General features: G+C 39.2%; 1 protein-coding gene across 2 annotated transcripts; it reads right to left on the bottom strand.

Moving 5' to 3' along the window:
- Positions 1-1,157: 1,157 nt before the first annotated feature.
- On the bottom strand, positions 1,158-25,864 carry LOC149923176 (anoctamin-7-like). 2 transcript variants are annotated; one of them, XM_090163548.1, is made up of 20 exons: positions 25,747-25,864; positions 25,222-25,414; positions 24,878-25,162; positions 19,964-20,045; positions 17,996-18,096; positions 17,092-17,167; positions 16,838-17,025; positions 16,544-16,770; positions 16,417-16,467; positions 16,048-16,354; positions 15,832-15,984; positions 15,728-15,764; positions 15,166-15,275; positions 14,079-14,239; positions 11,228-11,396; positions 10,464-10,593; positions 8,271-8,345; positions 7,296-7,357; positions 5,133-5,213; positions 1,158-3,187 (listed from the first exon to the last, which is right to left on the bottom strand). In XM_090163548.1, the coding sequence occupies exons 2-20, from the start codon at positions 25,408-25,410 to the stop codon at positions 3,035-3,037; spliced, it is 2,637 nt and encodes an 878-aa protein (XP_090019674.1). In that variant the 5' UTR covers positions 25,411-25,414; positions 25,747-25,864; the 3' UTR covers positions 1,158-3,034. The 2 variants fall into 2 exon arrangements, with proteins under 2 accessions (XP_090019674.1, XP_090019675.1); XM_090163549.1 differs by lacking the exon at positions 25,747-25,864 and having other exon boundaries at positions 25,222-25,433.
- Between the last annotated feature and the right edge of the window lie 1,486 nt (positions 25,865-27,350).

Raw genomic sequence — 27,350 nt, 5'->3', positions numbered from 1 at the left:
GACTATTGAGAATTGTAACTGCGTTTTCTAAAATTAGGGTAATTACCAACTAGAAAATCATGGGCCACAATGTGTGATAGGTAAAAAAGGACTTTGTAAACAAATCGAGGTAACCAGTGGTAAAAAGTAAACTTAAACAGTATTTAAAGTCGTGATGGACCGCGATTTCTCACAAATTCATTGTACCCCTGAAATCGCATTTATCTGCTGCTTGGTTTTGCGCTTGTTGCAGCCTACTTCCAGGGCCTAGTAGGCCACACTTTGAAGCTCTCTGGCGTCTTTTAACTCATCGTCATAGAAATCTCATAGGTAACTAGAATGCTGCCGTGTAACTGGCAAATGGGCCAAACGCCGTGGCAGACGATTGCCAGATCTCAGCCAATCAGAGCTCAAAGAGTGGTTCTGCCAAGAATTTAATGTCACCATAGAGAATGACGTCACCTATCTCCCGCTATAGTAGCGGATCCAAGGAGGATTATTATCCTCCTTGGCGGAACCACTCTACGGCCTCTCATTGGCTGAAGGTTCAAGGCGAACTGGCGTCAAGCTCGGCCGTAGGCGGCAGCATTCTAGTTACCTATGAGATTTCTATGCTCTTCGTAAGAAAATGGGGAAAAACAGGCATACTTCTCAACTCACCCCCTCCAACTCCCTCAAATGTTTGCCTAACCCATTGAGTTGGGAATATTAATCTAGAGGTCCAATCAAAACGTCGGATTTCAGTATTTCGCGAAACAAGTTTTTAAAAAATAAGAATACTGCCGTCTGCTCCCAACGACGAGAAAACTTTATCATTCTACCCGTGGCGCCGTCTATCTCTCAATGGTTCGTTCAAATAAGACGCGTTTTCCGGCAAAAAGATTTTTTTTCTCCAAAAACTTGTTTCGCGGGGAGCAGATTTGATTGGATCTCTAGATTAATATTCCCAACTCAATGGCCCAACCTTTTAAAACACCCTGTATATAGACCTCTTAAACAAAGGCTGAAGCCCATTCTAGAAAACGCGCGGGAAACGTGTGGTACTCCACAGTGGTAGTGTAGAATTATGTAGCTTTATTGCGTACAGACGATTTATCTTACTCGTTCTCTAGCGCTCGCTTAACCTCTCTAATGTTTTACTTATCTTAAAAAGTGCCCGGGAAAGTAAACTAGACACAAAGTTTTTGGAAAAAATTTAATAACCCATTACAGTTAACAATATAGTATCTTCAAAAATGTGCGTCTAAATATTTTTAAAGCCAAAGTTTAATACGTTATTCTCGACCGAAACCAATCTAGATGGCGCTGCGGTGCAACGATCTTCCGAGGTAGCGCCTACGACCTAGCGTCTGCTAGTACCAAATTAGAGACAAATTGCTAAATCTGAGCGTCGTAATTTCTCACACAATACAGCGTACAATTATAATTAATTTTAAATATTAAACTATTTCATCCATCATAGCCCTGTAACACGCTAATAATTCTGATATCTAGTTTTCTACACCGCCAAAAGAGGGCGCAGCGAGAGCTTTCGGTCGTGAACTGTAAATAAACAGTGCTAATCGCGGAGCAAAATTTCTTAGGAATGACCATAAATATCACATTTTAAAATTTCAACCCACTCAGAGGCCTTTCTTTTTCATAAAATCGAAGTTGGTAGTCTTCTACCCTTATACTGAACTTTGCCTCACAGTGTGGCATAAAGCGCTCAGAAAAATATAATTTATTTTGTAGCAGTGGTGCCAGATCGAAGGAAATTCCCCTACGTCTAGGGAAATGTGAACTTTTTCCTAGGTTTACTTATATAATTTTTTACGTAAATATTAATGTTTCTCTGGTTTTGGAAAACGAAGGAATGTTTGGTCCTGAAAGGGATATAAGGAAAATTTCATTTTCGCGATCTGGCATCACTGTTTTGTAAGGCCAAAACAATGGCAATTCGCCGCAGGCACAAGTGATAGAAGCGTCGATACTTTGTACATAATATATTTACAAATTCTAATTTTTGATCAATTTTATGCTGTTATTTTAGGAACACCCTTTTGAGGCTCATACGTAATTGAGTGATTACCAACCTTGGGAAACGTTTAGGTGTTTAAAACAGGGGGATGATTTATTGATTTGGTCATAAAAGTTAAGGAGGTTCTAAGAGGAATCTTACCTATTCATTCCTATTCACAAATCATGTACAGGGAAACAAACATTAGAGCGAAATACTCAGAAGTTCGATTTGAATCGTTTTATTTATAATAGATGGCGCCAATACCTATGTTTCAATAACCGCACCGCCATCTATCGGCTCTAAAATTAACTATTAGGATGGTACTTTTCACCAAAAAAGGAACGCCTAAGCGCTGCCGACGTACTACGTCAAAGTACCATCAACGCCTACTTTTTCGTCTAACTGCGCATGTGTCAGATATATTATTGAATCTTGCTTATTTAAACTTTTTGGGGGGAATAAATAATGATATATTTAATAAGTGAACAATTTTTTTAACCGATGTTTTGTGTATAAATTATAAACAAAAGTACCACTAGGGATGATTCCGCATAAACAAAAAACTCAAAAAACAAAATTAACGGCTGTTAGATAATATAAAACTGTTACGTTTCAGACTGTTGGCGCCATCTAGAAAGACTTCGGGTATGTAAAAATCGGTCTCTTATGTCGATACTCCTCTGAAAGGATCTTATCCGTGGCCAATGGGTATGGGTCAATGACTACATTTCTATGCTTCAAATTCGCAATAGACCACTAATTTATATCGTTCATGGACTACTTAATTATTGGTATCAAAATTAAACTAGGATTGACTAGAAGGGAGTTCAACTCATTAAGGTTGGGAACCACCGAGTTACGACATGGACGTTGCGATACAATGACTAACACTTTGAACGTATACGAAAATAATTTACAACAATGACCTTGAAATACGGATAAAAATAGCTGGTCCCACCCTCATTTCTGATCCATTTGAGAATATCTGCTCCAAAAGCGCTCGTGAGTCATAGTTCTTAGAAGAGCGCATCCCCGACGTTTCCCGCATTGGTATCATTGGTTGACGAAAGAGGTCGCTGGCCTGGCCACTTCTCCCGGTTTCGTGTGCTCGTGTAAAATAGGATTCTCCAAAACGGTCTTGGAATTGACCAGTTTACTTTGCAGCGATCCCAGTTTGGTCATCAGGTAACCCACGAAATGCTGACTCTGTTGAAAACCATCGTCGGGTCAATTTCGGTTCGTTAATACTTTTTCGCTATTTACCAGGAAACTGTATATGTATAAACTTGGAATGTCTAGTTTTCGATTGAAACCGTGCTGCTTAAGCCTAGGAGCAGCAAACGCAGCACCCCACACAAGGAGAAGTTGGAGAACACAACCCGTCAAAAGTCATGTATTTTCTTGCGTACATTATTCATTGGTTAGACGCTTTAGCACCTGCTTCCGTCGGAAGGGGGAATTCGGAAATTGTCTTCCCGCTTTCCGTAAAACGCTCAGCGTAAAGGCTCGTCCAATGAAATTTGTACACAACACTGTGTTAGCGTGTTTAAAAGCTAGTTGCGTTCTCTTTGTGTTTGTTGCTCCTAGGTGCCGTAAGCTGGTATCGAACCCGGCTTCTCTATGTCGAATGTAAAACCTCACGCGTTTTTACAAATTCATTGGCTGGCTGCCGTCTCTAAGAAGCCGCTGGGAAAAAATTTAGAACACTTACTCTTGGATAATTTGTCATGAACTGGTCTAGTTAGTAATAATAATAATAATAAATAATAATAATAATAATAATCAGCTAAGCTAATATCCAAGGCACCACCTTAGGCCCAAGTCATCTAACGACTTTTAATGGATTAAATAGATTCGCGTACATCATGTATTTAGACGGTTAAAAGTGATTCATCCAAGATGTAAGTGAACTTATATTCGAGACAAGGGCCTTTATGCCGACTATGAGCCGAGTTTAGCTTAGCACTCAGGGCCGGATTAACCAATAGGCCGAATAGGCCTGGGCCTAGGACACCAAGCCTACAAGGGGCACTTTAATCATTTGCTTTTCACAAAATATTTTCCGGAGTTATTTTAGTAAATGCGTCCACCCCTATGAACCAAAAACGTTTGATTGTCACATTCTCTGACGGACTGCCGTCTAGCCCTTTACGTCTGACGACATACTAAATCTGGCAGCAAAATGAATTTTCCTTCCATTTCTCAATTATAAATTGAGGAAGCGCCTAACTCGCTTCGCTCGCTATTGAAAAGGGGGGCACCAAAATTAACTTGGGCCTAGGGCCCCATACAGTCTTAATCCGGCCCTGCTATAGTCAGTTGCAGGCTAAGAAAGACAAAATATATAGTACAGTCGGCTCAAGGATACCTCAGACCATTTCCGGCCAGTTGACCGCGCGAAATTTGAATTTGACCACTTTACGGTCAATTTCAAATTTCGTGATTTTCATCGTCTTTTCGCGCCATCTACGAACCGAAATTGGAATCAATTTTTAATATCATGTTGTCATGAGTTTAATTACTGAATACAGACGAATTATTTTGCTAAAGAAAGTTTGATATTGGAAGCTCCAAATATTTTAAATAGCCCAATACTATAAAAAGCACGATAAAGGTTTATTGTTAACAAGTAAAGAGAAAAACATAATTTTAAACGTTTTTAGCTCATTAAGACAACGTTAGCCCCAAGAAAGCGTGGTAACTATTTTAAAAGAAACTGCCAATTTAACTGGTAAGACGTAGAAATAAATTTACAAAACTATATAATTATACATACGGCATTCCTATTATTCTTAAATTTAAAATAGTATCTTTTAAATTTGCTCGCCACAACAATTATGAAATTTAAAAATGATGATTCCAATTTTGGTTTCTAGACGGCGCTAAAAGACGACGAAAAGAGCAAAATTCGAATTTGACGGTAAAATGGCCAAATTTAAATTTCGCGCGGTGGAATGACCGGAAACGATCTGAGGTATCCTTGCGCCGATTGTACTATATATTTTGTCTTTCTTAGCCTGCAACTCACTATAGCACTTGGCGATCAAAATCTTATTTCTAAACCATGCCCTTTTCCATGAGATTCACCAGGACATCCAAATTCTTCCTTAGACATTCCCAGTGTATACATATATAGTTTTCAGCTTTATACCAATTTCTTCTCATTGGAGACTGACGTGGGTATGTCCGGGATCATGATCATCAGCAAAAACTTGACGGCGAACACTGCGTGCTGAAATGTATTTCGGATATTCGCGTTAAAGAGAAAATGGTAAATAAGAACGAAAAGACTCGTTTTCACGCTAGACGGAAAATATAATTAACGCAAGAGGCGGCTCTATCGAAAAAAGTTTAAATTTTTAAAATGCTTCTAAAAGTGCTTCTAGGTGGCAGCACCTTCCGGGACTTAAAGCGAAAGGCGAGTTGTCTGCCATCTATTGGCTTCCCGAAACCACTTGTTTAATAAGTTAATAATCACGTGATTCCGAAAAGCCAATCAACGCGAGAAACTCCCAATTTGGCACACCTTTTTGGCTAGATTTTGATGCTTATCGAAACTTGATTTGATTATTAAGCTAACGACATCTAGTGCGAGCTAATGCACCTACATGTCCGTTACGACACAGGTATATAACTGCCTATCCCGCTAATTTTATACGCTTGAAACATATACCATGGACTAATAAATCAGGCCCGTACACGGGGGGGGGGTGCCAGGGGATGCTCAGCGCCCCCAAATGAGTACTTGAGCATCCCCAATCCGACTGACCCAAAAAAATCGATTGCTCAATTACCGAAAGATATGATCTAAAATATTTGTATATTAATCAAAAAGGAAAATTACTTTTACTAGCGAGCTGGTATCATTAAATATTTGAAACTATTTTACTAAAGTTTATGAAAATTGCTTTCGCGCGTCTCACTGCACCAGAAAAACATTTCAATTGTAGAAATATTGAACCAGCTTATCAAAAATGTTTTGACGAATATTTTAGGGCTACAACCGGATTAGTATATTTACCAATTTCATAGGTGGGGAGATAAAAATTACTCAAGGTATTGGCACCACCAAAAAGAATTTGAGCGCCCCCGAGTTTTGGCAGCTGTGTACGGGCCTGGACTAATTAACACAGGGACACCCCGTTCCCCAATATTTGCTTCGGGCGATTGTTAAATGTGCGCTCTGGCGGTATAGTTAATAACTAACGGAAAACTAGGGTCAAACGGGGATGAGAAAAGGGGGGAATGAACATAAAGCTAGTGCATGTGGCTACCGTGTTGTGGCGCGTAAAGTTTCGTTTTTGAATTGTCCTTCTTAATTTATAGTAAATAGAAAATCAATTAATTAGCCCATGCATATACCTTCGCAAAATAACATCGATTTTTTAAAAGACATTTTCGAAGAAAAAATAGTGCAAGGCGTATTACAATATATACTTAAAAATGACATCGGAAATAAGTAAATATCTCTACGCACTGATATTTTTACACTTTACGTCGTTAGTCCGAGGGGCCAGCCACTTAATAAAAAATGGTGTACCAGATTTCTGATTGCCTACAATGCCTAGTAATTTTATGATTTCAAAAAAATGAGATTTTTATTATTTTTTGATTTCTTGAAGACCTGATTTCCTAAAATTGTGCTTTTTTTTCGGAATAGGATAAGAAGAGTAACGCTGTATAACATCATTTTACTCCGATTCTGTGGCGAATAGTTTGGGTCGGAGTAAAAACGTTTTTCCAAAATGGCTACCTGTGGCCTGTTTAGCAGATAAATTCTGGCTAGCAGACGACCAAATCCGATTTACTCTCTTTACACCTCCTTTCTAGAAAGAGTAAAAAGAGTAGCCCGAATACTAAGGAACAAGCGAATGGTTTAGGTGGATGATTAATTTTCATCCCCGGAACAGGTGAATAAAACGTTTAAGGGTGAAAAGGGTACACTTTTACACTAATTGTCAAAGATTTCCCTGATTTTTAAATATTTCTTTTGATTCCCAAGTTTTTTTTGATTTCCTGAATAATCTTTGATTTTCAATGTATGCATAAAATTATTCCGGATTTGTATGCGTTTTTATTTCTGATTTTCTAAGATAATTTTTGAATTCTTATGATTAAGAAATCTGTTTGGAAATTTTATTAATTTTTCTGATTTTAAGCTAGCCCCTCGCGTTAGTCGGAGCTTGCTTCTCTGTATCATATAATTCCAGTCAAAACTATTACCGGAGCTACTCCACTTCCATCCCAGCAAAAGTGTAGCCGAGCGGATTCAACAAAATTTCCGTCGAGTGTGAAACTACCATAAATATCTTACCTCAAAAATGAGCACGATCATTAATTGCGCGGATAATGAGCCTTTTTCTCGACCAAAATCCGCTGCGTATCAAAATTATTTTAATAATCCGCTAAAATTAAGTGTTAAAGTGACATAATTACCAAAAGTGTGTTAATGTAATCATTTTTAAACCCGAAAAATGTTAAACGCGAAGTAAAACTGCGATGGGAGCCTTGGGAGGAGGGAGTGAAGCTCAAAAGTTTAAACAGTGACGCCTGGCGAGAGCTTCGAGAACTAAAGAAGCACTGGAGAAGGCTAACAGGTTTTAAGATTTTTGCCACTCGACGGTGACGATACCGCCATCTATCTACGTTTTAAAGGAACACACTGGCGTTTAAAAAAATCGGCAGGGATTTACCATAGAGTATAACTTAAAAACTAATGCCTACACTCGTAGCAGACGATTTATTTTAACCAATAAGAAAGTCTTCCATAAAAAACCGGAAATGAAGAATAAAAATTTGAAGAGATATTTTATAATGCACTAGTAAAGGCTAAACCGGCTACTCCTCTTCTGTTTATACTCTATGGATTTACCAAGTGGTACTTCAACCAATCATATTCTGGAAACAAGAGCGTGAAACTGGTTAAATACAAACGCCGGTGTGGCCCTTTAATTCCAAACACGAAAGAACGAGCCAGAAAAAAAGTGCATAGTCCATCCTAGCTTAGACTTCTATGTGGTCTATCTCGATAGCAGCATTCAGTAAATCTCGAGGGGCTGATCACTCCGCGTAATCGGTGTACAGAGCCGTACCTTTGACTGCACTAATGGGATTACGCGTAATCTTTGAAGTCCCTGCCTTTGGCAGTGCTAATCTAAGCGTAATCCGGTGTACAGATTTTCTAAGAGTGGTTAGCCCCTCGGTAAATCTTTATCATTAGAAAGTAGAGGAACTGGCACACTTTTGGTAATTATGCCACTTTGGTTAAGTGTATTTATTGAGAATTTACCGGTGAAGGCTAGCAACAGAGCGTTAGTGCAAACTCCGCATATGTTTAGAAAAGCCAAGATGTTCATCCACATTCCTATAAAGTCATTCGGAAATTGATTAGCCTCGAATCCCAGTAACAGTGTTCTCTGTCATTTTTATTTAAAACCATAAGCCTATCATAAGGTCCCCATAATTAAAGGTCTACCATAGGGGTACATGACGATACGGCAGTAGCGACATCTTCTTTTTCAAAATGCCGCACAAAACGCGTCTAAATCTCAAATATGTAAAATAAATACCTTCAGAAACGCAACTCTTATTTCTAATAGCCAATTTTAGGTTCTGACGAATCATTTGGCAAAGATAAATGTTAATTTTAAGTTTTAAAGCGATAAAATTGCGAATAAGCCTTGGCTACAGTGCTAAGGGCTCGCGGCGGAAATTTCTCCCGCGTGGTTCTAAGTTTAAAAACGTTCGCACACGGATTCTGCGCATTCATAATGCATTTCGCGAAATTTATTTCAGAAATGCATAGTTGAGGTCCAACTTGAGGACGTAGCCACTAGGAGGTGCAGATTTTGAATACCTACCTCTTAATAACGGGTATGTGATCGTCAAAAATTTGCCATAGACTTTGGCTTATAGGGACCTTATGATAGGCTTATATTAAAAGCTATATCAGGGAATGCCAAGCTTCTATCGATACTCACTGGTGGCGCGACAGTCTAGAACGTGGCGGAAAATTTCAATTTCCCATCCTGCTGCAAGGTATCATTACAGCACGATTTTCTATTACGTGCTTGACTGCCGCGACACCAATGAGTATTTACGGAAGCTTGACTTTCCTTGCTAGGGCTAATCTGCATTTATGAAAATGTACGGTATTTGTTAGGGCTGTGCGAGTACTCGACCTTTTTTGAGATCGAATACTCGAACTCGACCTCGAATAAACAATTGGAAAATACTCGTCGATTACCGAATACCAAAATATTGTATAGTCGGATACTCGATTATTCGAATACGCTGCTCTCGTCGAGTATTTGTTTTTTTCTATCCTCGTTGCTTTAAAGTTCAAAGAGGGGTTTTTACAACTTTTGTGGGGCAATAAACGGTACCTACAAAGTTGTGGAAACTGTGGTTTATTTAAATTAAATAAATATTTTTCAGTATTGGAAGTTACTTTATACTCCTTTTAAATTTAGTTTCATAATTACTCGTATAAAACCAACTCCTAATCAAGTACTCGACTTGTTAAAAATATTACTCGTGGTTTTTTTAGTAGCTGTAATCGAATAAGAGAAAGTGTCCCCTTAATCAATTATTCATTGGGTGGCGGAGTGGTTAGCGCTTTCACCTCGCAGCCAGAGGAGCCGGGTTCGATCCCAACTTGTGGCACTGGGTGAAAACTCGTAACTACTCCTTCCGCGTTGAGTTTACAAGTTCTCCCCCCACTGGTTAAAGGGGTTTTACCCCGAGTTCTTCGGTTTCCTCTTTCCATAATAACTTGTCGAGGTTAAATGTAACAGTTACTGTAGGGAGCTGTTGGCTCGCGTGGCATGACGGGCTTGCCACCACCTCCAACGCATTGTAACTCGGCCACCCGTTTAAAGGCATTAAAAGTCGCAAGATGACTTGGGCCTGTGCCTTGGGTATTAGCCTATTTTATTATTATTGTTATCAAAAGTGACATAATTACCAAAAGTGTGAGAATCCCTCTACTTTCGTATGCTAAAGGTTTAATGAATGCTCGACTCGAGATCGACCACATAATAGACTATTTATTGTCGCCTTTCTGGATCTTTTTTAGTCTATGGTATTATATCGCAGATGGCGATAGCATCTCCACAGAACGACAAAAATAATAAAAATACACTAACTTTGACCAGTGCGACTTAGTTCCTCCGTTCCTCACTACGAGGCGTTATTTGTGGGTTTTAACTTCCTTCCCTCCCCAAGGCATACTTTCCCTTATCCCCTCCCAACTTGTATTTCGCTCGTAACATTCATTAAGAAACAGGTCCGATTGACACACTTTTGGTAATTATGTCACTTTTGTTATTATCAAGTACTCGATTACTCGACTAGACTTCAACATTACTAGACTCGAATACTCGATAACCGACTCGATTGCCTAAAATCACCAATCACACTGCCCTAGTATTTTAGTTTAAAAAATCAACAACCTAGGACCTAGAATTGGTCAAGAACGTACCGATGTCGTTGTCCTGGTAAGCCAGGGGTCTTCGGTTCAGCCACAGCAAGCGCCTAGCGTCGACTCTCATGTCTATCAAGTTCATAATGAGTACCATGAGAGGAGCGATTGGGAGGGACGCCGAGAACATCTGTCGAAAGAGAGCGCGTTACTCGACGATAATATAGTCCAAGAGCCCATGACAAAATAAGCATGTGATAAGGTACGCGATGGGTCAAGGTATTTTTTAATTAGGTTAGTGATTTGTAACAAAGAACTGTTTGTCTTACGGGTCAAAGTGGGGGCTTTCCGGAAATACATCACTTCCGGTGACCTTGAAAATTGATATGACCTGATATTGGTATCGTTCGATTGGTCTCAACGTGCTCTTACCAAATGTCACTAAATTAACCTTCAAATCTGAACCAATAGGCGTATAAGACTAAAAAAGTAATTTTGTCTTATACGTGTAAATTTGGGAGGGGCTCGAAATTAGTTTTTTAATCTTATACGCCTCTTGGTTCAGATTTGAAGGTTAATTTAGCGATATTTGGTAAGAGCACGTTGAGACCAATCGAACGATGCCAATATCAGGTCATATCAATTTTCAAGGTCACCGGAAATGACGTATTTCCAGAAAGCCCCCACTTTGACCCGTAAGACAAACAGTTCTTTGTTACAAATCACTAACCTAATTAAAAAATACCTTGACCCATCGCGTACCTTATCACATGCTTATTTTGTCATGGGCTCTTGGACTAATAGGATGGCCGTGGCTAACTCACCATGAGATAGCCGTACTGGATGATCTTTTCGTTCATTTCCTCCCGGGTGAAGTCCTCGACCGGTGGTTTGTACATTTCCCGGAGCAAGTAATGCTGTTTGTTGGGGTCGCCTTCCCCCATGACCCGAATACGCTTGGGGTCGAAGCGCATGTACAGTTTCTTTATTTGGCTACATTCAATGGACGAACTAATTAACGCGTATGTAACAGTGGCGTTTTTGACGTAGTGAAACCAGCCTTAAACGAATAGGCGATAGCATAAATTGCAAGGTATATTGGGTAAAATTTCTTTCGGGAAAAAGTTTAGTGCCATCAAACGGTAGAAACCTTTAAAAATAGTCGCGTGGTTATAAAATTGCTTTAAGGGGGAACAATACTGTAAAAGCCTCTTTTTCGTTCAACGGTTCAAGCTGAACGTTTCTGTTTTAACAATTACATAATTGAATTATATTTTTCTTATTAAAATGAACCTTCCTCTAGAGCTTAAAATAATTTTGATAATTCTAATATTAATAGTCCGAATTAACACGTAAGAACTTAATTATTTATAAATTTGAAATTTTCAAAATTATTTTAATCACTAAACAAGACGCTGTTCTACACATAAATATTATTTTTAAAAATAAAAATACAAAAAATAAAAGAGTTCAGCTTGAAATAGCGCGAAAGTAGACAATGGCCACAGTAGTCTTCCCCCTTAAAGTTTACTGTTGAACACAATAGAAATGAAACTAGAACCACTGCGCTATCCGGTAATCGCAAGGAAAACGGGCAAGCTAGAAGGCTGCCATGAGAGTGGAATCGTTACTAATTCACGCAGGAGTGCTCCATCTATTAAAAAAAAATTAAACTTTAATTGTTTTTTTAAATAGATGGCGTGCTTCCACAAAGAATACTGGCGATTCCACTCTCATGGCAGCCTTCTAACTCGTACATTTCACCACGATCTAATCGTGCTTCTAGTCTCATTTCTATTTTTATGGTTGAACAGCGACTTCCAAGTTATGTTTTTAAATATTTTTGACTTTTTAATTGAAAAAATATATATTAATTTGTTAAATTTAATTTAATGACGACTCTGACATTAGTATTATTACTGTGATAGTGATGTTAAGTCTCTGACTAGAAAATTGTAAAAAAAATTAAGGACTTACAAGGAGACTACCCGAGGTGGTTATCTCCGATTTGGTTCAAACTCGGGTGGTAAGTAGACCTTCATGTAACTTGAAAATCCCTAAAAGGGTGGACAAGAATGGGCTTTCGTTTTGCCATGGCAACCAAAAATGTTTTTCAAAAAATTAAAAAAGGATCATCAATTAGATACATAATTCAGATCATGGCCAAATCTGGTACATTTGGACCAATATACGTCAATTTTGGTAAATATGAGAAAATATACATATATTGGGTAAATACGAGTAATCAGTTTTGAAGTTGTGAAAAACATTTTTGGTTGCCATGGCAAAACGAAAGCCCATTCTTGTCCACCCTTTTAGGGATTTTCAATTTACATGAAGGTCTACTTACCACCCGAGTTTGAACCAAATCGAAGATAAACCCCTCGGGTAGTCTTCTTGTTAGTGAAGCAGCCCCTATGTTTTGACTACGGCCAACCCCGATCGCGGTAGCACGTTATATAAGTTGGCAGCCCTATGACGAATTTCCGAGAACATTTCAATAAGGTAGCTAAGACCAAAACCATTTATGCTATTGCCTCATTAAACACCGTACCCTAGATTCGAATTCCGAGAGCTTTCTGAATTCTGATTGACGGTTTTGTAACTAAACGTTTACCCACGTTCGGCCCGTAACCTCCGAAAAATCGGCCTCCTATCAGAGTTTATAAAACCAAGAATGTATTTATTTATACCTAGGGAGAATGTCTATGTCGAGACGGTTTTTAGCCTTTCTCTCAATCCACCCGTTGGACCCCCCAGTACGCTCCTCCGCTTAAAATAAAACGAATAGTCCCGGTATTTCATTGGCTGCTTAAAATTTACGTCACCTAACGCGATGGTAATCAAACGCCGGTTACGTTTTGTCTTTCCCCCCGCGCGAGACGGGGGAAAGGCGTTCAATGTGCCCGGCGATTGTCCCAACATAATCATTCTTCCTAAATATAAATAAATACATTCTTGATAAAACCTGGTCCTATCAGCGCAACAGCGCGTCATCAAAATTGACCGATGTCTCATTTATAGTTGGTTACCATGGTAACTATGGAGCTATTGACTACGCGCGAGGCAGTTATTTCCAATCTAGGATACGAGCTGTCTATATAAACTTTGTTCGTACCACCCAAGCGCCACAGGAAACCAAACTTTAATAATCATGATTTAAAATTTTATCATGATTTAATAATTTTTCATCTTTGTACAGCCAAAGCTACAGATTTAATTTTAATCTAATCTAATCATAATCTAATCTTGACTTAATCCTACAATCATTTGAGTGAACTGCCCCTCGCTTTTGAGCCCAAAAAATATTTTTCTGTATGTAGATCTATGTCAAAAACGTTTGACGATAGTTGATTATTTAATGAGATTTTTTCACGATTCCAGCTTGGATTAACAAAAGTAGTGCCTACCTGGATATATCACTTCGAGAAAACCTGACAAGCAAATGACTTTTGCGACAGCAGCGCCTCTTCAACGAAGTTAACGGATAATTTCTGAAACTCCCGTAACACGTAGCCTTCTACAAGGCAGAACCCGTAAGAAACACTTAGCAAATACACGATAGAGTGATATATCCAGGTAGGCACTACTATTGTTAATCCAAGATTCCATCTTCTTTCGCGAGGGGATTCGTAACTAAAGAAGGACTACAAATGAATAGCCGAAAATTCTTACGGCACGACGATGTCCTTGAAGAACTTCGGCAGTGGTTTAATGATCATGTGCGATAGTAATTGAAAAGAAAGCAGGGACATGCAACTGTCGTTTCGGCCGCTGTTGCAATTGTCCTGGTACTTGGGGCCCATCCCCATGATCCCGTTCTCGCCACCTATGTCCTGAAGAATAATAGGTTACGCGTGGTTAAACATTCGAGAAAGCAGTGGCGTCACTTGGAGGTACTTTGGGTGATACCAGCAACAATATAAAGGGGTGACACTCTCATCATAATACAGTATTTTTTATACAACTTTCTAATTGGAATTTTTTCTCTAAACCTAATGGTTCTCGAGGTAATTTTAGTATGACCTTGAAGACATGGTTCAAGGTCATACAATTTTCCGAATATTAAAATCTCCCACCATGATGAGATTGTCTAGCAAATTTCGGCAATGTAGCACGACTTGTTTTGGAGTTATTAGCGCTGTCTTGCAATTTTCCCTTTTACGGCCTTTGTGATTTTGGTAAATGTTTCTCGACTTCCTATTGGTCGAATCCCATCGGGTCTACGCTATTTAGAGCTAAAACGTGACGGGAAACACTTTTCTAATTGGAACCAACTTTCTAACACTTACGGTTCTCGAGATAGTTTTTGGATGACCTTGAAGACATTACCTTGAAGACATTGTTCAAGGTCATCGAAATTTTCAAAGTAGGTTTCCCCCTACACACTCTATGCGGTTTTGGAGGTATTCGCCCTGGTACATATTCAGTGGACACCCTGTATACATGTAATCGTTAGAAATGCTTGCTATTTTTGTTTTTACTTTTTAATTCGTTTTTCACTCGAAGATGTTTGGTCCGAGTTTCGCGTTTTTATTTTATTCTCGAAGACCAATTGGTACGAGTAACTCGTAAGTTTTAATTTTTTTGAATTTGTTTAGGGCTTAGCTGTTTTTTTTGCTCATTTCCGCGTATTTTACCATTTTTAGCCTACTCAGCCTATTGGTTAACCCGCCACTTCCTTGGTAGTCTGGTTAGTGACACCGCCCTCAGTGACGCTACTGCTTGAAGACCGTTACTGTACGAATGGGAAGATTTTTACCCGGCGAAAGAAGGCGACGTAGAACAGTGACGTGTAGGTGTTCGCGAACTGGAACGCGAACAATTTGAACACTAGAGAGTCGCTATAGTTGCTGTCGGTTCGGTGGTTTTCTGTTTGGAACGGTAAATTTTAGGTGTTATCAAATGTTGCAGACAGTGGCATAGCTAGAATGGGTGACACCCGGGCCGGGCATCATAGCGTGGGGTGATACCCGGGGCGGGTATCATAGCGTGGGGTGACACCCGGCGCGGGTTTCATAGCGTGGTGTGACACCCGGGGCGGGTATCATAGCGTGGGGTGACCTCCGGAGCGGGTTTCATAGCGTGGAGTGACACCCGGGGCGGGTATCATAGCGTGGGGTGACACCCGGCGCGGGTTTCATAGCGTGGGGTGACAACCGGGGCGGGTATCATGGTTAGCTACTTACTAGTCTCTTGTTCATGTAAATTTTTTATTTTTTTCGCGGTCGGGAGTCACCCCCAAATCACGCCCAAACGGGTGGCACCCGGTACGGGCCGCCGCCCTAGCTACGCCACTGGTTACAGAACCCGAGATAACTTACCCCAATCCGTCAATTTTACCGCCACGTGCTGATAAATCTGAGAATAATTAACGAAAATATTAAGTTTTCTCTGAAGCGTTTCATCTTCAAGAACTTATACGGACCTGTCCCAATAACATGATTGAAATTGTGTTGAGGACAGTAGGGATCAAGGCACCGTGAAGCAACGAGCAAGTTGAATCTTGCCCACACCATTCGTTGTCGGCGTACACTCGGTACACGATGACCGACGTGACGCTGATGAATACCACGCATACCTAGAATGGACGCAACTTTGAACCTGAGACGTTCAACGTTTATTAAGTCCCTGATGGCTTTACCATAAGAATTAAGGAGCAACACGACGCGGCGAACTTCAAGATGCGATGACTAGCCGGGTAGTAGTAATACACCTCTCCCGTGACGTGGTTGAGATTGCTGTGGGTTCCCTCGAATGTCGGCCGGTCGGGTTCCACCTCATCGAAGGTGTCCATGTGCCAACGATGGGCGAGCGTGATCTGTTTGCGCGTCCAGATTTCGGACTGGACAGTACCCCAGACGCATATTACGAAGGAGAAAAACGGCGTTAGCAGGTTATCACTCGACGCTTTTAACACTTCCACGTAGTACACTACGTCTTTATAACCCCTGAAGTTAAGACAAATTCATTATGAACTATTTTTCCGTAATTTACGGTTGGATATACTTACGCGGTTTGGTTAGAACCATCTCTGTGTAAAAATTTGATGTCATCGTCCATTCTACGCGCGAATAAAACTAGTCAAACAAACTGGCGACCCTTTTAAAATGATCCCAATCAAAATGTGACTAGCTCACCGTTCTATGACACCAATGGAGAAAACGGTGATACCGAGTATGGACGGTATCCATAGGGAGGTAATGAGACTACCAACCCAGCCGAAATAGAAGGCGATCTTCTCCCCGTAGTAATCCTTGACTTTATCCAGAGGCTGCGACCTGCAAAAACCCACCCAGAGTTTATTTAGAATTTTTCGCGTGTCCAAGGCGACTCTCATGCCGTTGACTCCGTGTTCGTCGTTGAACTAATGAAATACAAAGGTTTAAAGGCGCTATCGACTCACTTCGAGGGCTCTAAAGGAACAAATATACCTGCGGTTCCGTATGATCATCCGCAAACTCTCTGAGTTCCAACTTCCCGTTCGGCATTTTTACATTGGACGTTTTGGGAGGCGGATCGGTTTCGAAACAAGGGATACTGCTGTAAGTTTCCAAAGAGGAAAGGTCGTGCAAGACGAAGGCGTCCAAATAAGCCTTCTTCAAGAGCATGAAATTTAGCCCTGCGAAGTATTTACTCCATGAGCTTCTTGCGTTGCCATTCGCGAGCGGATTTCTTCAATGCTTACCAATCATTCGAATGCCTTCAGGAACTAGATGAGACACTTTATCGTGTATATTGATGTTTATCAAAATATGGTGCACCTAGATAGTGTTTATTAGCCATTTAGTACTCGCAAGGAGACATTCCAAAGCGTAACCCACGGATTTTGTTCAAACTCGGGGGATTGGTAGACCTTCATGTATCATGAAAAATCCTAAAGGGAATTTATTCAATGGGCAACCGTTTTATTTATTTATTTATTTATTATCACATGTTGTGCCTACAAAGCCGTAATAGGCTTATATGCAGGCTTCCAATCTTGTGCAGGTGAAATGGTACAAAACACAATGTAATACAATACAAAATGGGGCAAGTACAGTAACAATTACAAAATCAGAACAAGATGTAAAATAAGATAAGGTAGATAAAGATTAAGACGTAAAATAAGATAAGATTAAATATCGGAATTAAAAAAATTCTACTAGAGTTGCCATGGGAACGCAAAATGTTTATCACAACACAAAGTATTAAATTTTTTGATATTGGAAATAACATGGGATTTTGACCTCAAATTGATCAACAGTTGGTCAATTTTGATGTTTTTTTTGTCAATTTTTATCTATTTTTGGCATTTTCGAAACTTTGAAATTTGTTAAAATGTTTCACAGGGGGGTCCTAGGAATCGGTCAGAATCCCATGTTATTTTCAATGGGAAAATTTCCATTTGTTCTTGTCAAAAACATTTTTCGTTGCCATGGCAAAACCGAGCGGGCAAAACGGTTGCCCATTGAATAAATTCCCTTTAGGATTTTTCAAGTTACGTGAAGGTCTACCAATCCCCCGAGTTTGAACAAAATCGGTGGGTTACACTTCGGGATGTCTCCTTGTCAGTTTAGCTATCGGGGTGTTTAGTTTATTTGGTAACGTACTAATAATGATCGTACTGCTGAGCGAAAGTACGTTTCTTTTTCATGATTTCCCAGAAACCATTCTCGACACGTGTCCAGAAAAGGCGTGTAAATCTTGGGAGCTAATGGAAATATTGTTTTTAGTACGCGTACCGATTCACAAGTCTATAATTACGCTCCATAAGCGAGTCAGTTAGTCAAAATAATTGTGGAGGGACGTACAGAGGCGTATCTAGGGTATGGCAGCCATGGCGCGTGCCATGGGCGCAACTCGACGGGGGGCGCCAAATCACATTTTAATTTTTTTTGGCGGTCTGCTTTGGTGTTGTGTTTTAGGTTTTTTTAATGTTTATATTTCCGTTATATATATCTCTAAGATGAGATTAGATTCAGGTAGCTTTCTGGAAAAATGCCTGGGGCCAAAGAAGGTTGTGTGAACTTGCTTTGCTAAGTATCGAGAGAGAACAAATGGAAAACACAGACTTCGACGATATTATTGACAAATTTTCGTCAATCAAAGCAAGGAAGGTAACACTATAAGTTGGTTACGAATTAGACAATATTTCTTGTACAATTAAAGATTATAGTTATTAAAAATTAACTTAAGTTTAACTTATATTCAATTTCATATAATTCGGACCACCTGGGAAGGGGCGCAATTTCTATGGTTTGCCGTAGGTCAAATTTTCTAGCTACGCCACTGGGGACGTAGAATTGACATCACACAAAAAAAAACAAGTGGGCCCGGCAGTCCCAAAAAGTAGTCTCACACGAGCTTACCTAGCAAATATTTGACATTCTAGTCATAACATAGACGTCGGGGATGGTTAACTTTTATTCAATAGATAAAGCTCTCAAAATTATTCGTAAAACATTTTGATCAAATAATTTATATTTCTGTATTATCCGATTAATTTTTTGAAAAATTTGTAAAATTTGTAAAATTAATCGGAAAAACGACGTTTTTTTCGATAAAAAGCTCAAATTTTACGAATAATACATGTTTTTTAATTATTTTCCGAAATATTAACCGGTAAATTTCTTTGTTTACATTCTTTTCCCGAAAAAAATCAATTTAATCATGGATAATGATTAACCGTCCCCGACCTCTATCATAACACACATAAACAGGCATATAAAATTTCTAAATTCTTTGCGCCTTTTTCCAAAATGACTCGTACTTGTTTGGAGGAATAAAACAAACCAGACGACCCGAAAACAATGATATAAAACGATAATAGTTGCAAAATCCCGTATGCAGTTGGCGCTAGTCGCGTTGGAACCCCTCCGTCTCGCGCGTGTTCACGGTCACTGACGAAACCGATTTCGCAGCTATCTCCTGTATACTTGTTTTATTCCTCCAAGCTTAAAACATAATTATCAACCAATAATTAAAGGGCAACGCAAGTGGCCATGCAGAGGGTGAATTATCTTATAGATAAAAAGAACGACTGCGCATGCGCTATCTGCCATAGTCTTTCCCTCGGTAAAAAAATCAGAACCATATTTGTCGAATTTATTTTGTATAAATGCGCATCTCGCGGTGCTTATGCGATAGCAAAATCCATGGATTCCGAGCAAAGTGAAGTTTTCGAGGTTACCATTTCCGGAAAAATAAAATGCGGAAAAATTTCTAGAAAATGTATTACGCTAAGCCTAAAATTCTGGGTTCGTTGGTGTTGAGCTTAGAAAATTGAAAAATTCGCGAATGAGAGCGAAATTGCACGACATGGCTACACCAAGGAGAATAAGGTTTCCGCACGGTGTAAAATCCTCCAATCAAGCGCCCCCTTACATGGCCACTCGCGTTGCCCTTTAAAAAACTCAGTGGCGTAAGCAAAATTGACGAAGTTCTCGATCTTTCGCGTATAAGCCTCGAATAAGGTTTTAAGGTTTTAAGGTTTTATTGTTGCCGTCTTCGACACCCTTTTGTAACAGGACGGCTCACAAAGAGCACAGCAAGAACAAATTGTTTTTGAAATGGCGTACTTTCATCTTTCATGTCCAGTAAACCTTTGATCTTTTTGGCTAAGCCTTTATTCTTCTTTTTCGGGGCCGTTTCGAAGACCAACTGAAATTAAATAAATAATTCATTTAAGAAAAAAGCCCCGCGGATTTGGGTTGCGAAGGCAACGACCAACGGCCATTCCGTCAGAAATCGATACCTTCGTCTACTCATAACCCTTCTCTTGAAGCACGCAATGTGCCCCGGAATTGATCGCAGCAGCTGGCTTCAAACTTTGTTTCTCTCAAATGACAAGGCCTAAGGAAATTTAATTCCGGAAACTATACTATAAACCTGCTATAAACTGATCTACTGAAATACCTCCCAGGTATAGTCTGGTCTGTTATGTATCGGTAACTTTCAGCAATGTCATCGCGTTGTTTCGGATTTCCGAGTACCGAGTAGGTGTTTAGTAATTAATAATAGACAGGTTAAGCAAGCCCGCGAAACGTGAACGGGGAAACTTGTAGCTGAGGATAGACGTAGCTCCATTCTATACAATCTACACTCCTATAAGTTTCCCGTTCACGTTTTCGAGGGCTGGCTGACTTAACCTGTTTCATAACACTTAATGGGATTTCATCAAGCTAAGTCTTGAGTATTCAACTTTGAAACGTCATCAATAAACTTGTTTAGTTTCTGCCCCGTTCGTTTGTGGAAAAAATTTAAAGGTCAACTATAAAATGCATAATGGAGTATAATAAAATTAAGTCGAGCTGAATTGTTTTATTATATCTTAATTTTCTATGCCTGCCATACATTTTCCTATCCATATTAAATTTTGCTATTTCTCGATAGATAGTGCCATTGTAAACGGTACAACATTTTTTTAATGAAAACCACGTTTTAATATTGGTGCATATAATATTCAACAATTAAGGTCCATACAACACAATCCACTAGAGGTGTGCAAAATATTTAGTTAGGCCAAATAATTCGATCGAATACCAAATCGAATATTCGAATCGTCGAATCGAATAGCACTTGGGAAAGTTCGCGAATATTCGTTTTTCTTGATCAAATAGTCGAATATTCGAAAAGATAGGAAAAAAGTATTTGGTATTTTCAAATAGTTTGCAAACTGGTCGAATAACCGCGGGTCTCTTTCTACTTTGTTAAGTTTCAAGGCCATCAGAGGAGAACGATGTGAAATTTCCAAACTAGTGCTTATTTCTGGCACCTCTCTTTATGCCACAGTGGCAACTAGGAGCAACAAACAAGGAGAACGCAGCATAGACAGTATATATCCCTAAGGGGACGAGAAATCGCCTACCTTCCACTGCATTAACGTCGCTGTTTATCTCACTGACGTTCTGTTATTGAAAGAGGGGGGAAAACACGTAAGCTTCTAAGCGCTTCAAATGACCTTGAATGTTCCCGTTTTTAAAATACAGCCGTCTTTATTCAGTTGGGGCCCTAGCATCATAGACAGTATATATCCCTAAGGGGACGAGAATACGCTCTGATTTTTAGACCCCCACCACAGTCGCTTTGCGGCCAGCTGCAAGAGTTCGTGTCGATGCTAGGGCCCCAACCGAATAAAGACGGCCGTACTTTAAAAACGGGAACTTTCAAGGTCATTTGAAGCGCTTAGAAGCTTACGTGTTTCCCCCCCTCTTTCAATAACAGAGCGTCAGTGAGAGAAACAGCGACGTTAATGCAGTGGAAGGTAGGCGATTTCTCGTCCCCTTAGGGATATATACTGTCTATGGGTGCACCCACAGACCACCTACCCTAAGAAGGACTCACATCGGCCTCGAAAAAAGTAGTCTCAAAAATGATGCGGCTTTTCTGTATATAGCAAACAGGTATAATAGTGCGTTAAAATTCTTTTTTTTTTACGAAATTAAAATAAAGAGTCGTGCGCGAGCCAGCTTCTGCAATACATATTTTTATTGTCACGCGTGCTCGTCTTTGTACCTCTACTTGCCGTGAGATGGCGTGCTCTTAAAAACGCCGATTCACAATCGAGTCATTACTACTAGCGATACATGTCCCTCTTGGGGTAGGTGGTCTGTAGTGCAACTGTAATAGATGTTTCTATAAAATGAAATGAATAAAAAGTAAAAAATAGAATATGTTTCTCTTACGTCACAAGACACATTGTAAATTATTAGTATATTCTTCGCACGCGCGATTTGCACGAGCTCTAGAAAACCTATATTAGGTGGTTTTTTAATGCCTGTCCGCGAACAAAAAGTGTAAACTTTTTACCCTAAAACGTTTTATTCGCCTGCTCTCGGGGTAAGATTTAGCCCGTCCCTAATTTTGTTCGCTTGTTCCAGAGCTCTAAGGTTAAACTTTTTACTCCTCCTCGAAAGGAAGTGTAGAGGGAGTCATCTGGCTTTGTCGTCTGCTTATATAGAAAATTCTTCTGCTTATATAGAAAATTCGTCTGCTTATATAGAAAATTCGTCTGCTTAAATTTCGTTTTACGAAAACATGACGGGTTTTGAAGCTTTTAATAACGAAAATCCAATTGTTAAATGCTATTTAATGGCTTTAAAAGTCGCTGGATTACTTAGGCCTAAGGTGGTGCCTAGCTGATTATTACTATTAAATAAATGAGAAAAATGAGCCTCATATTGATGACCTCACCACTGGCCGCCATCTTAAAACAAAACTACGGCTGCTACGGCAAATAAATAACCTTTAACCTTTAACTACTCCCTTCTTACTCCAATAAAGTTGAATTTAAAATAGTATCCGCATATTTTACTATTTATGATGAATTCAAAAAGATACACCGTCAACTTGTACGTTCTCAGTAACCTAAATACTTTCTTGTTTCAACAAGTGACGCTTCAAACCATAGATATAAGAAATGTATATAAAGGTCTAGATAAAATTCGGGGCGTCTAAGCCTAACATAAAATACGGAATTGACACCTAGCAGACACCGAGGAAGGCACGTGACCAAGAGCGCGAGCTCTCTTAGCATTTTAGTACTAAGTGCTTGACCTTTCCGCAGGCCTTAGTCTTTAGACACCATCTGTTGGTGACTTTTAGTATAATTTTTAAGCAGGAGACGATGGCTCTCGCGACGATAGCACGAGCTTTCTTACCGATAGATTGCGCCTTATAAGGATAGCCTGCAGAAATTACGCGTTTCTGCTAGCTGTCACCTCCGTATTCACTCCCTTTGAAATATTTTATCTAGACCTTTATATACGTTTCCTATATCTATGCTTCAAACACTTTAATTTACATGACGTTGAAAACTCCTAAACTCGCTTGATGAACTCCTGATAATAGGCTTTTACTCGCGACCAAATATTATCGCTACGCCCCCTTTGGTTCGCCGTTGAAACCTAGATAGGTAGCGGCTAAAGCAGAACCAAAGATGAGTAGACCAGTGGCATAGCTGAGAACTCAGAGCCCCCCCCCCCAAGATCTCTATGAGGGCCCCCTTTTTAATTTTTTATGGTTAGCGGGGTCCCCCCGAAGCTCGAGGCCCCTATTGAAGCTCGAGGCCCCCCGCACCGCGGGCCCTGCGGACTATCAGCTACGCCACTGGAGCAGAGGCCATTAGATTTTCCTCATCGTTATTCGTAAATTTAAATTTATAAATAATGATTAATTATTGCATTATATTTTGATAATTTTATTTAAGAAAAAAGTTCTCATGACTTTTTAATTTGTCTGTAGCAGACGCTAGATCTTAGGCCAAACCTCGGAGAAGCTAGCGCCGTTACGCCACCTAGACTCGTTTCGGTCACAAATATCTGCGATGATTATAGCGTGTTTGGCATTCAGAATATGCTTAGACCTTTCTAACCAATAGAGGTAGTTTAGTGAACAATTCCCATTGCCCGTTTTAAGCCTTTACCATAAGTAACATACATCAATAAGTATGACAATCAGAAAAAAATTATCACCGAACTGGTTTTCAGAGTTATTGTACAATCAATTCTTAGGGCGAGGGTGTCAGTGTCGAAAAACGTTTCGAAATAAAAATTGCCATTAAACCAATAGGAAGTGTCATACTTATTATTAATATGTTGCTACTTATGCTTACACTGATATTGTTATTCGCGACCGAAACGACTGTAGGTGGCGCTGGCTTCTCCGAGGCTGCACCTATGATCTAGCGTCTGCTACAAACCAATTAAAAGTCATAAGAACGTTTTTTCTTAAAGGGACACACCGGCGTTTGAATTTAACCAGTTTCAGGCGCTTGTTTCCAGAATGTGATTGGTCGTATCTGCTACCACGTGCTAAATCCTTGCCGAATTTTTTCAAACGCCGGTGTGGCCTTTTAAATAAAGTTATCATAATATAATAAGCAACGATGCAAAAATTATATTAAAATGCAAGTATCATTATTTATAAAGTCAAATTTACGAATAACGATGAGGAAAAACTAATAGCGTCTGCTTTAGCCGCTACCTATCTAGGTTTCAAAAGCGAACTAAAGGGGGCGTAGCGATAAATTTTGGTCGCTAATATTGTACTGTAGCAAATACCAGCTACGAGCTTAAAAAACCAGATGTTGGTAAACCAAATTTTTTTCATACTGAAACCCGTGAAAGTCTAATTTAAATTGGTGTTATTTAAAAGCTGAAATTTTGTATAATTATATTTTCCAAAATATTTTATATAAACTTTCAGCTTGAAATAGCACTTAAATTATTATAATTATGTAATAAATATAATAATTTAATTTTTTTATTGAAATTTTGCGCCAAAATTTCCACGCTGGCGTCATCTAGTGTAGAAATACGAAATTAAAATTTAATACTCGATGGTGGTTTCTAAATGTTTGTTTCCCTGTATGTAATAACGAATTGAAGTATTTCTCTAACGCTAGTTTTATAAGTTTTTCACGTTTCATTAAATTTATATGCCACCCTGGATGTTTCTTTCTATTGGGATTTGTTAATTGAAAAGCCACTTACTCCGGCTAAAGCGCATTCCAGTCGCGTTTGCTCGGAGGCTTTGCACAATATCTCGAAAGGGCTGTGTACTTTGACGAAGATTCGTTTCCCCACTCGTTCCTCGCGGACTTCCAGGCCTTCCTCGATCATGGCATCGTAGAAGACCCTCCGTAACTTCCCCAAATCAACAAGTTCCGGAGTAGAGTTCGTCAACTTGCTGAAAAGTTCGGTCTTGACGTCCCGCGGCGCGTAATCCGTGTCTTCGTACACCAATACATAATCGATGGGTTTCAAGGGCACCAAAACCTACCACGTACAACGCGTTAGTTACGTTAATTTAAAAGGTACGAAAAGTAATTACAAACCTGATCGGGGCCAAGCTCCATAGGACGATACAGGGACTCTCTCGAAGGTTTTTCTTCGGTACTACTATGCTCGCTTTCTTCCAAATCTTGGACGCTGCATTCCGGCGACGATGTCTTGTCGAGGCGCGTTAGCGTTCGTCGTGAACTGCCGCTTTCCACGCTTCTCCCATCGTCGGCGGCGGTAGGCATGGATCTATAAGCGGGTGATTAGAATTTTGTTTGCTACACAGTTGAGACAGACGTGGATCAATTTTTCTCTCCGGAAAAGCGAAGTTTACACGCCGAATTACAAACATAACTGGAACGGGGGAAACTCGAATCTGACGTAGTAAAAAGCACCGCCGTATCGATCTTACAAAAATCGAAACCCTACCAACCACTGCCGGCAACTCCTCGTATTCGTATAACCAAAACAAAAGTGACAGACTATCAACGGAATTTATAATTGTACGATTCTTGTAAATTAAGTCACGAAATCATACGCACCCGATCGATTGAAATCACGTTTGTCTACCTTAAAATTACCTTAATTTTTGCTGTTCCAGAGGCCTGTAGTCACTCGATCGGTGGATTATCTTTTGTATCGAAGCCCCTGTTAACTCAACTTTCCCTCGTGGACTTCTTTTAGACTATTGACCGAAGATCTAATTCCGAGGGTTTTTATCGGGATTATTAGGTCGCCATGCCCGGGAGATCTGGGCTAAATTCGGGTCAGAGACTGGATGATGAGAGGACAGGCGCGAGAAAGTTCTGGGAAATCGCTCACTCCTCTAGAATTATTTTATTTTTCTTGAATGCGGGTTGGGAAACGGAAGGATATACTATAGGTCTACTTTCCCGTTTCGCTATCGCTGCACTTTCTGGATCAGGTTGATATCCCCGAAAACCCGTAGATGTGTTAATTTTCTTATAAGAGTACAGATCTATTATAATTAAAAGAATTTTCCAATTACTTATAAAAATTAGGATCGGATATAGATAGTAGTTAAGGGGAATGATATTATTTAATTAATGTATAATAGTACTAAAATAAAATAATTAGTTATGGTAAAAAAACGGTTTTAAATTTATTTATTAAACGGTGTCAATTTGGTCTGGCCACACTGCAGCTACCCTTATGACATCATATGGGTAAAAATTCCCATTAGTTGCTTTCTGAATCAGAAAATAAAACTATAAATCGAATTAAATTATAACTCTATAGCGATCATTATCATATATTCCTTTAATGCTAAACGATAGTAGAAATGAACATAAGTAAATAAGTGTCACATGAAGTATTCTTCTGCAAAGTGCATATATGCTATTTTCTTGAAACATGTACTATGAAGGAAAGATATAATGGCAGAAAACTCAGCCATAGAGATGTTTTTCGAAATTCTACGCTAGCACCTTCTGCCCGTCAGTGCTGTTGTTCTCTTTAAAGGGAATATAACCTCAGGTATTTGGTGTGGAACACCAACGTTTGCAGCTCTAGCCGCTCGTGAAAAATTGAAGGGGTTTTCCATAAAGATTGTTTTGCGGGTTATATTCCCTTTAATTTCAAAAGTTGGAAGAGCAAAATACATAGCACCATCTCGTTATCCAGAATATGAAATAATTTTAGCAACTTTTAAGAGTTCAGTTTGTTGGCTCTCCTTTTCTTACCTCGCTGCATTTTTTCTAAATCTATTACATCATGTATTTTCCCATTGGGATAATCCGATTTATAAAAAAATAGATATCCCTATGCATGTTATTTTTACATTTTATATTTTAAAATTTTGAGTCGAGATACTGTATATGCTTTCACAATTAATTTGCCAGGAATCTGCTTACATAAATGTTTCACTTTAGGTCCTAGATGGATATTTATCTTACAAGTTTATATTATTTACCTCTCATATCTTTAAAAAATATTAAGGGATTAAAAGATTGCCTTAACAGGATTGCCACAATATCCTCAGATTCAAATTCCGTTTCAAATCTAAAATTAGCCAGTTTTTAACATACATTTATCAAAAGTTAATAAATTAAATACACTTATATTTCAGTACAAAAGTTAAAAAACCTGTCAAGAGTCTAAATAATAATAGTAGAATTTTCCATAGATCTAGAGTAAAATTACCTTAAAAAAGTGTCAAGATTAA

This window comes from Leiobunum rupestre, chromosome 11 (assembly GCF_980474605.1).
Source record: "Leiobunum rupestre chromosome 11, qqLeiRupe1.1.hap1, whole genome shotgun sequence".
Classification (NCBI taxonomy): Eukaryota; Metazoa; Arthropoda; class Arachnida; order Opiliones; family Sclerosomatidae; genus Leiobunum; species Leiobunum rupestre.
Note: the sequence above shows the minus strand (reverse complement) of the source record. Positions and strands in the feature narration are given on the sequence as shown.

Bases quoted from the DNA above. Each gene is read 5' to 3' on its own strand.
- LOC149923176 (XM_090163548.1), bottom strand. From the start codon at position 25,410: ATGCCTACCGCCGCCGACGATGGGAGAAGCGTGGAAAGCGGCAGTTCA. The intron at 17,026-17,091 runs GTAAGCATTGAA...AATACTTCGCAG, and splicing joins TGAAGGCATTCGAATGATTG to GGCTAAATTTCATGCTCTTG. The intron at 7,358-8,270 runs GTAAATTCTCAA...TTTGATACGCAG, and splicing joins TCTGTTGCTAGCCTTCACCG to CGGATTTTGGTCGAGAAAAA.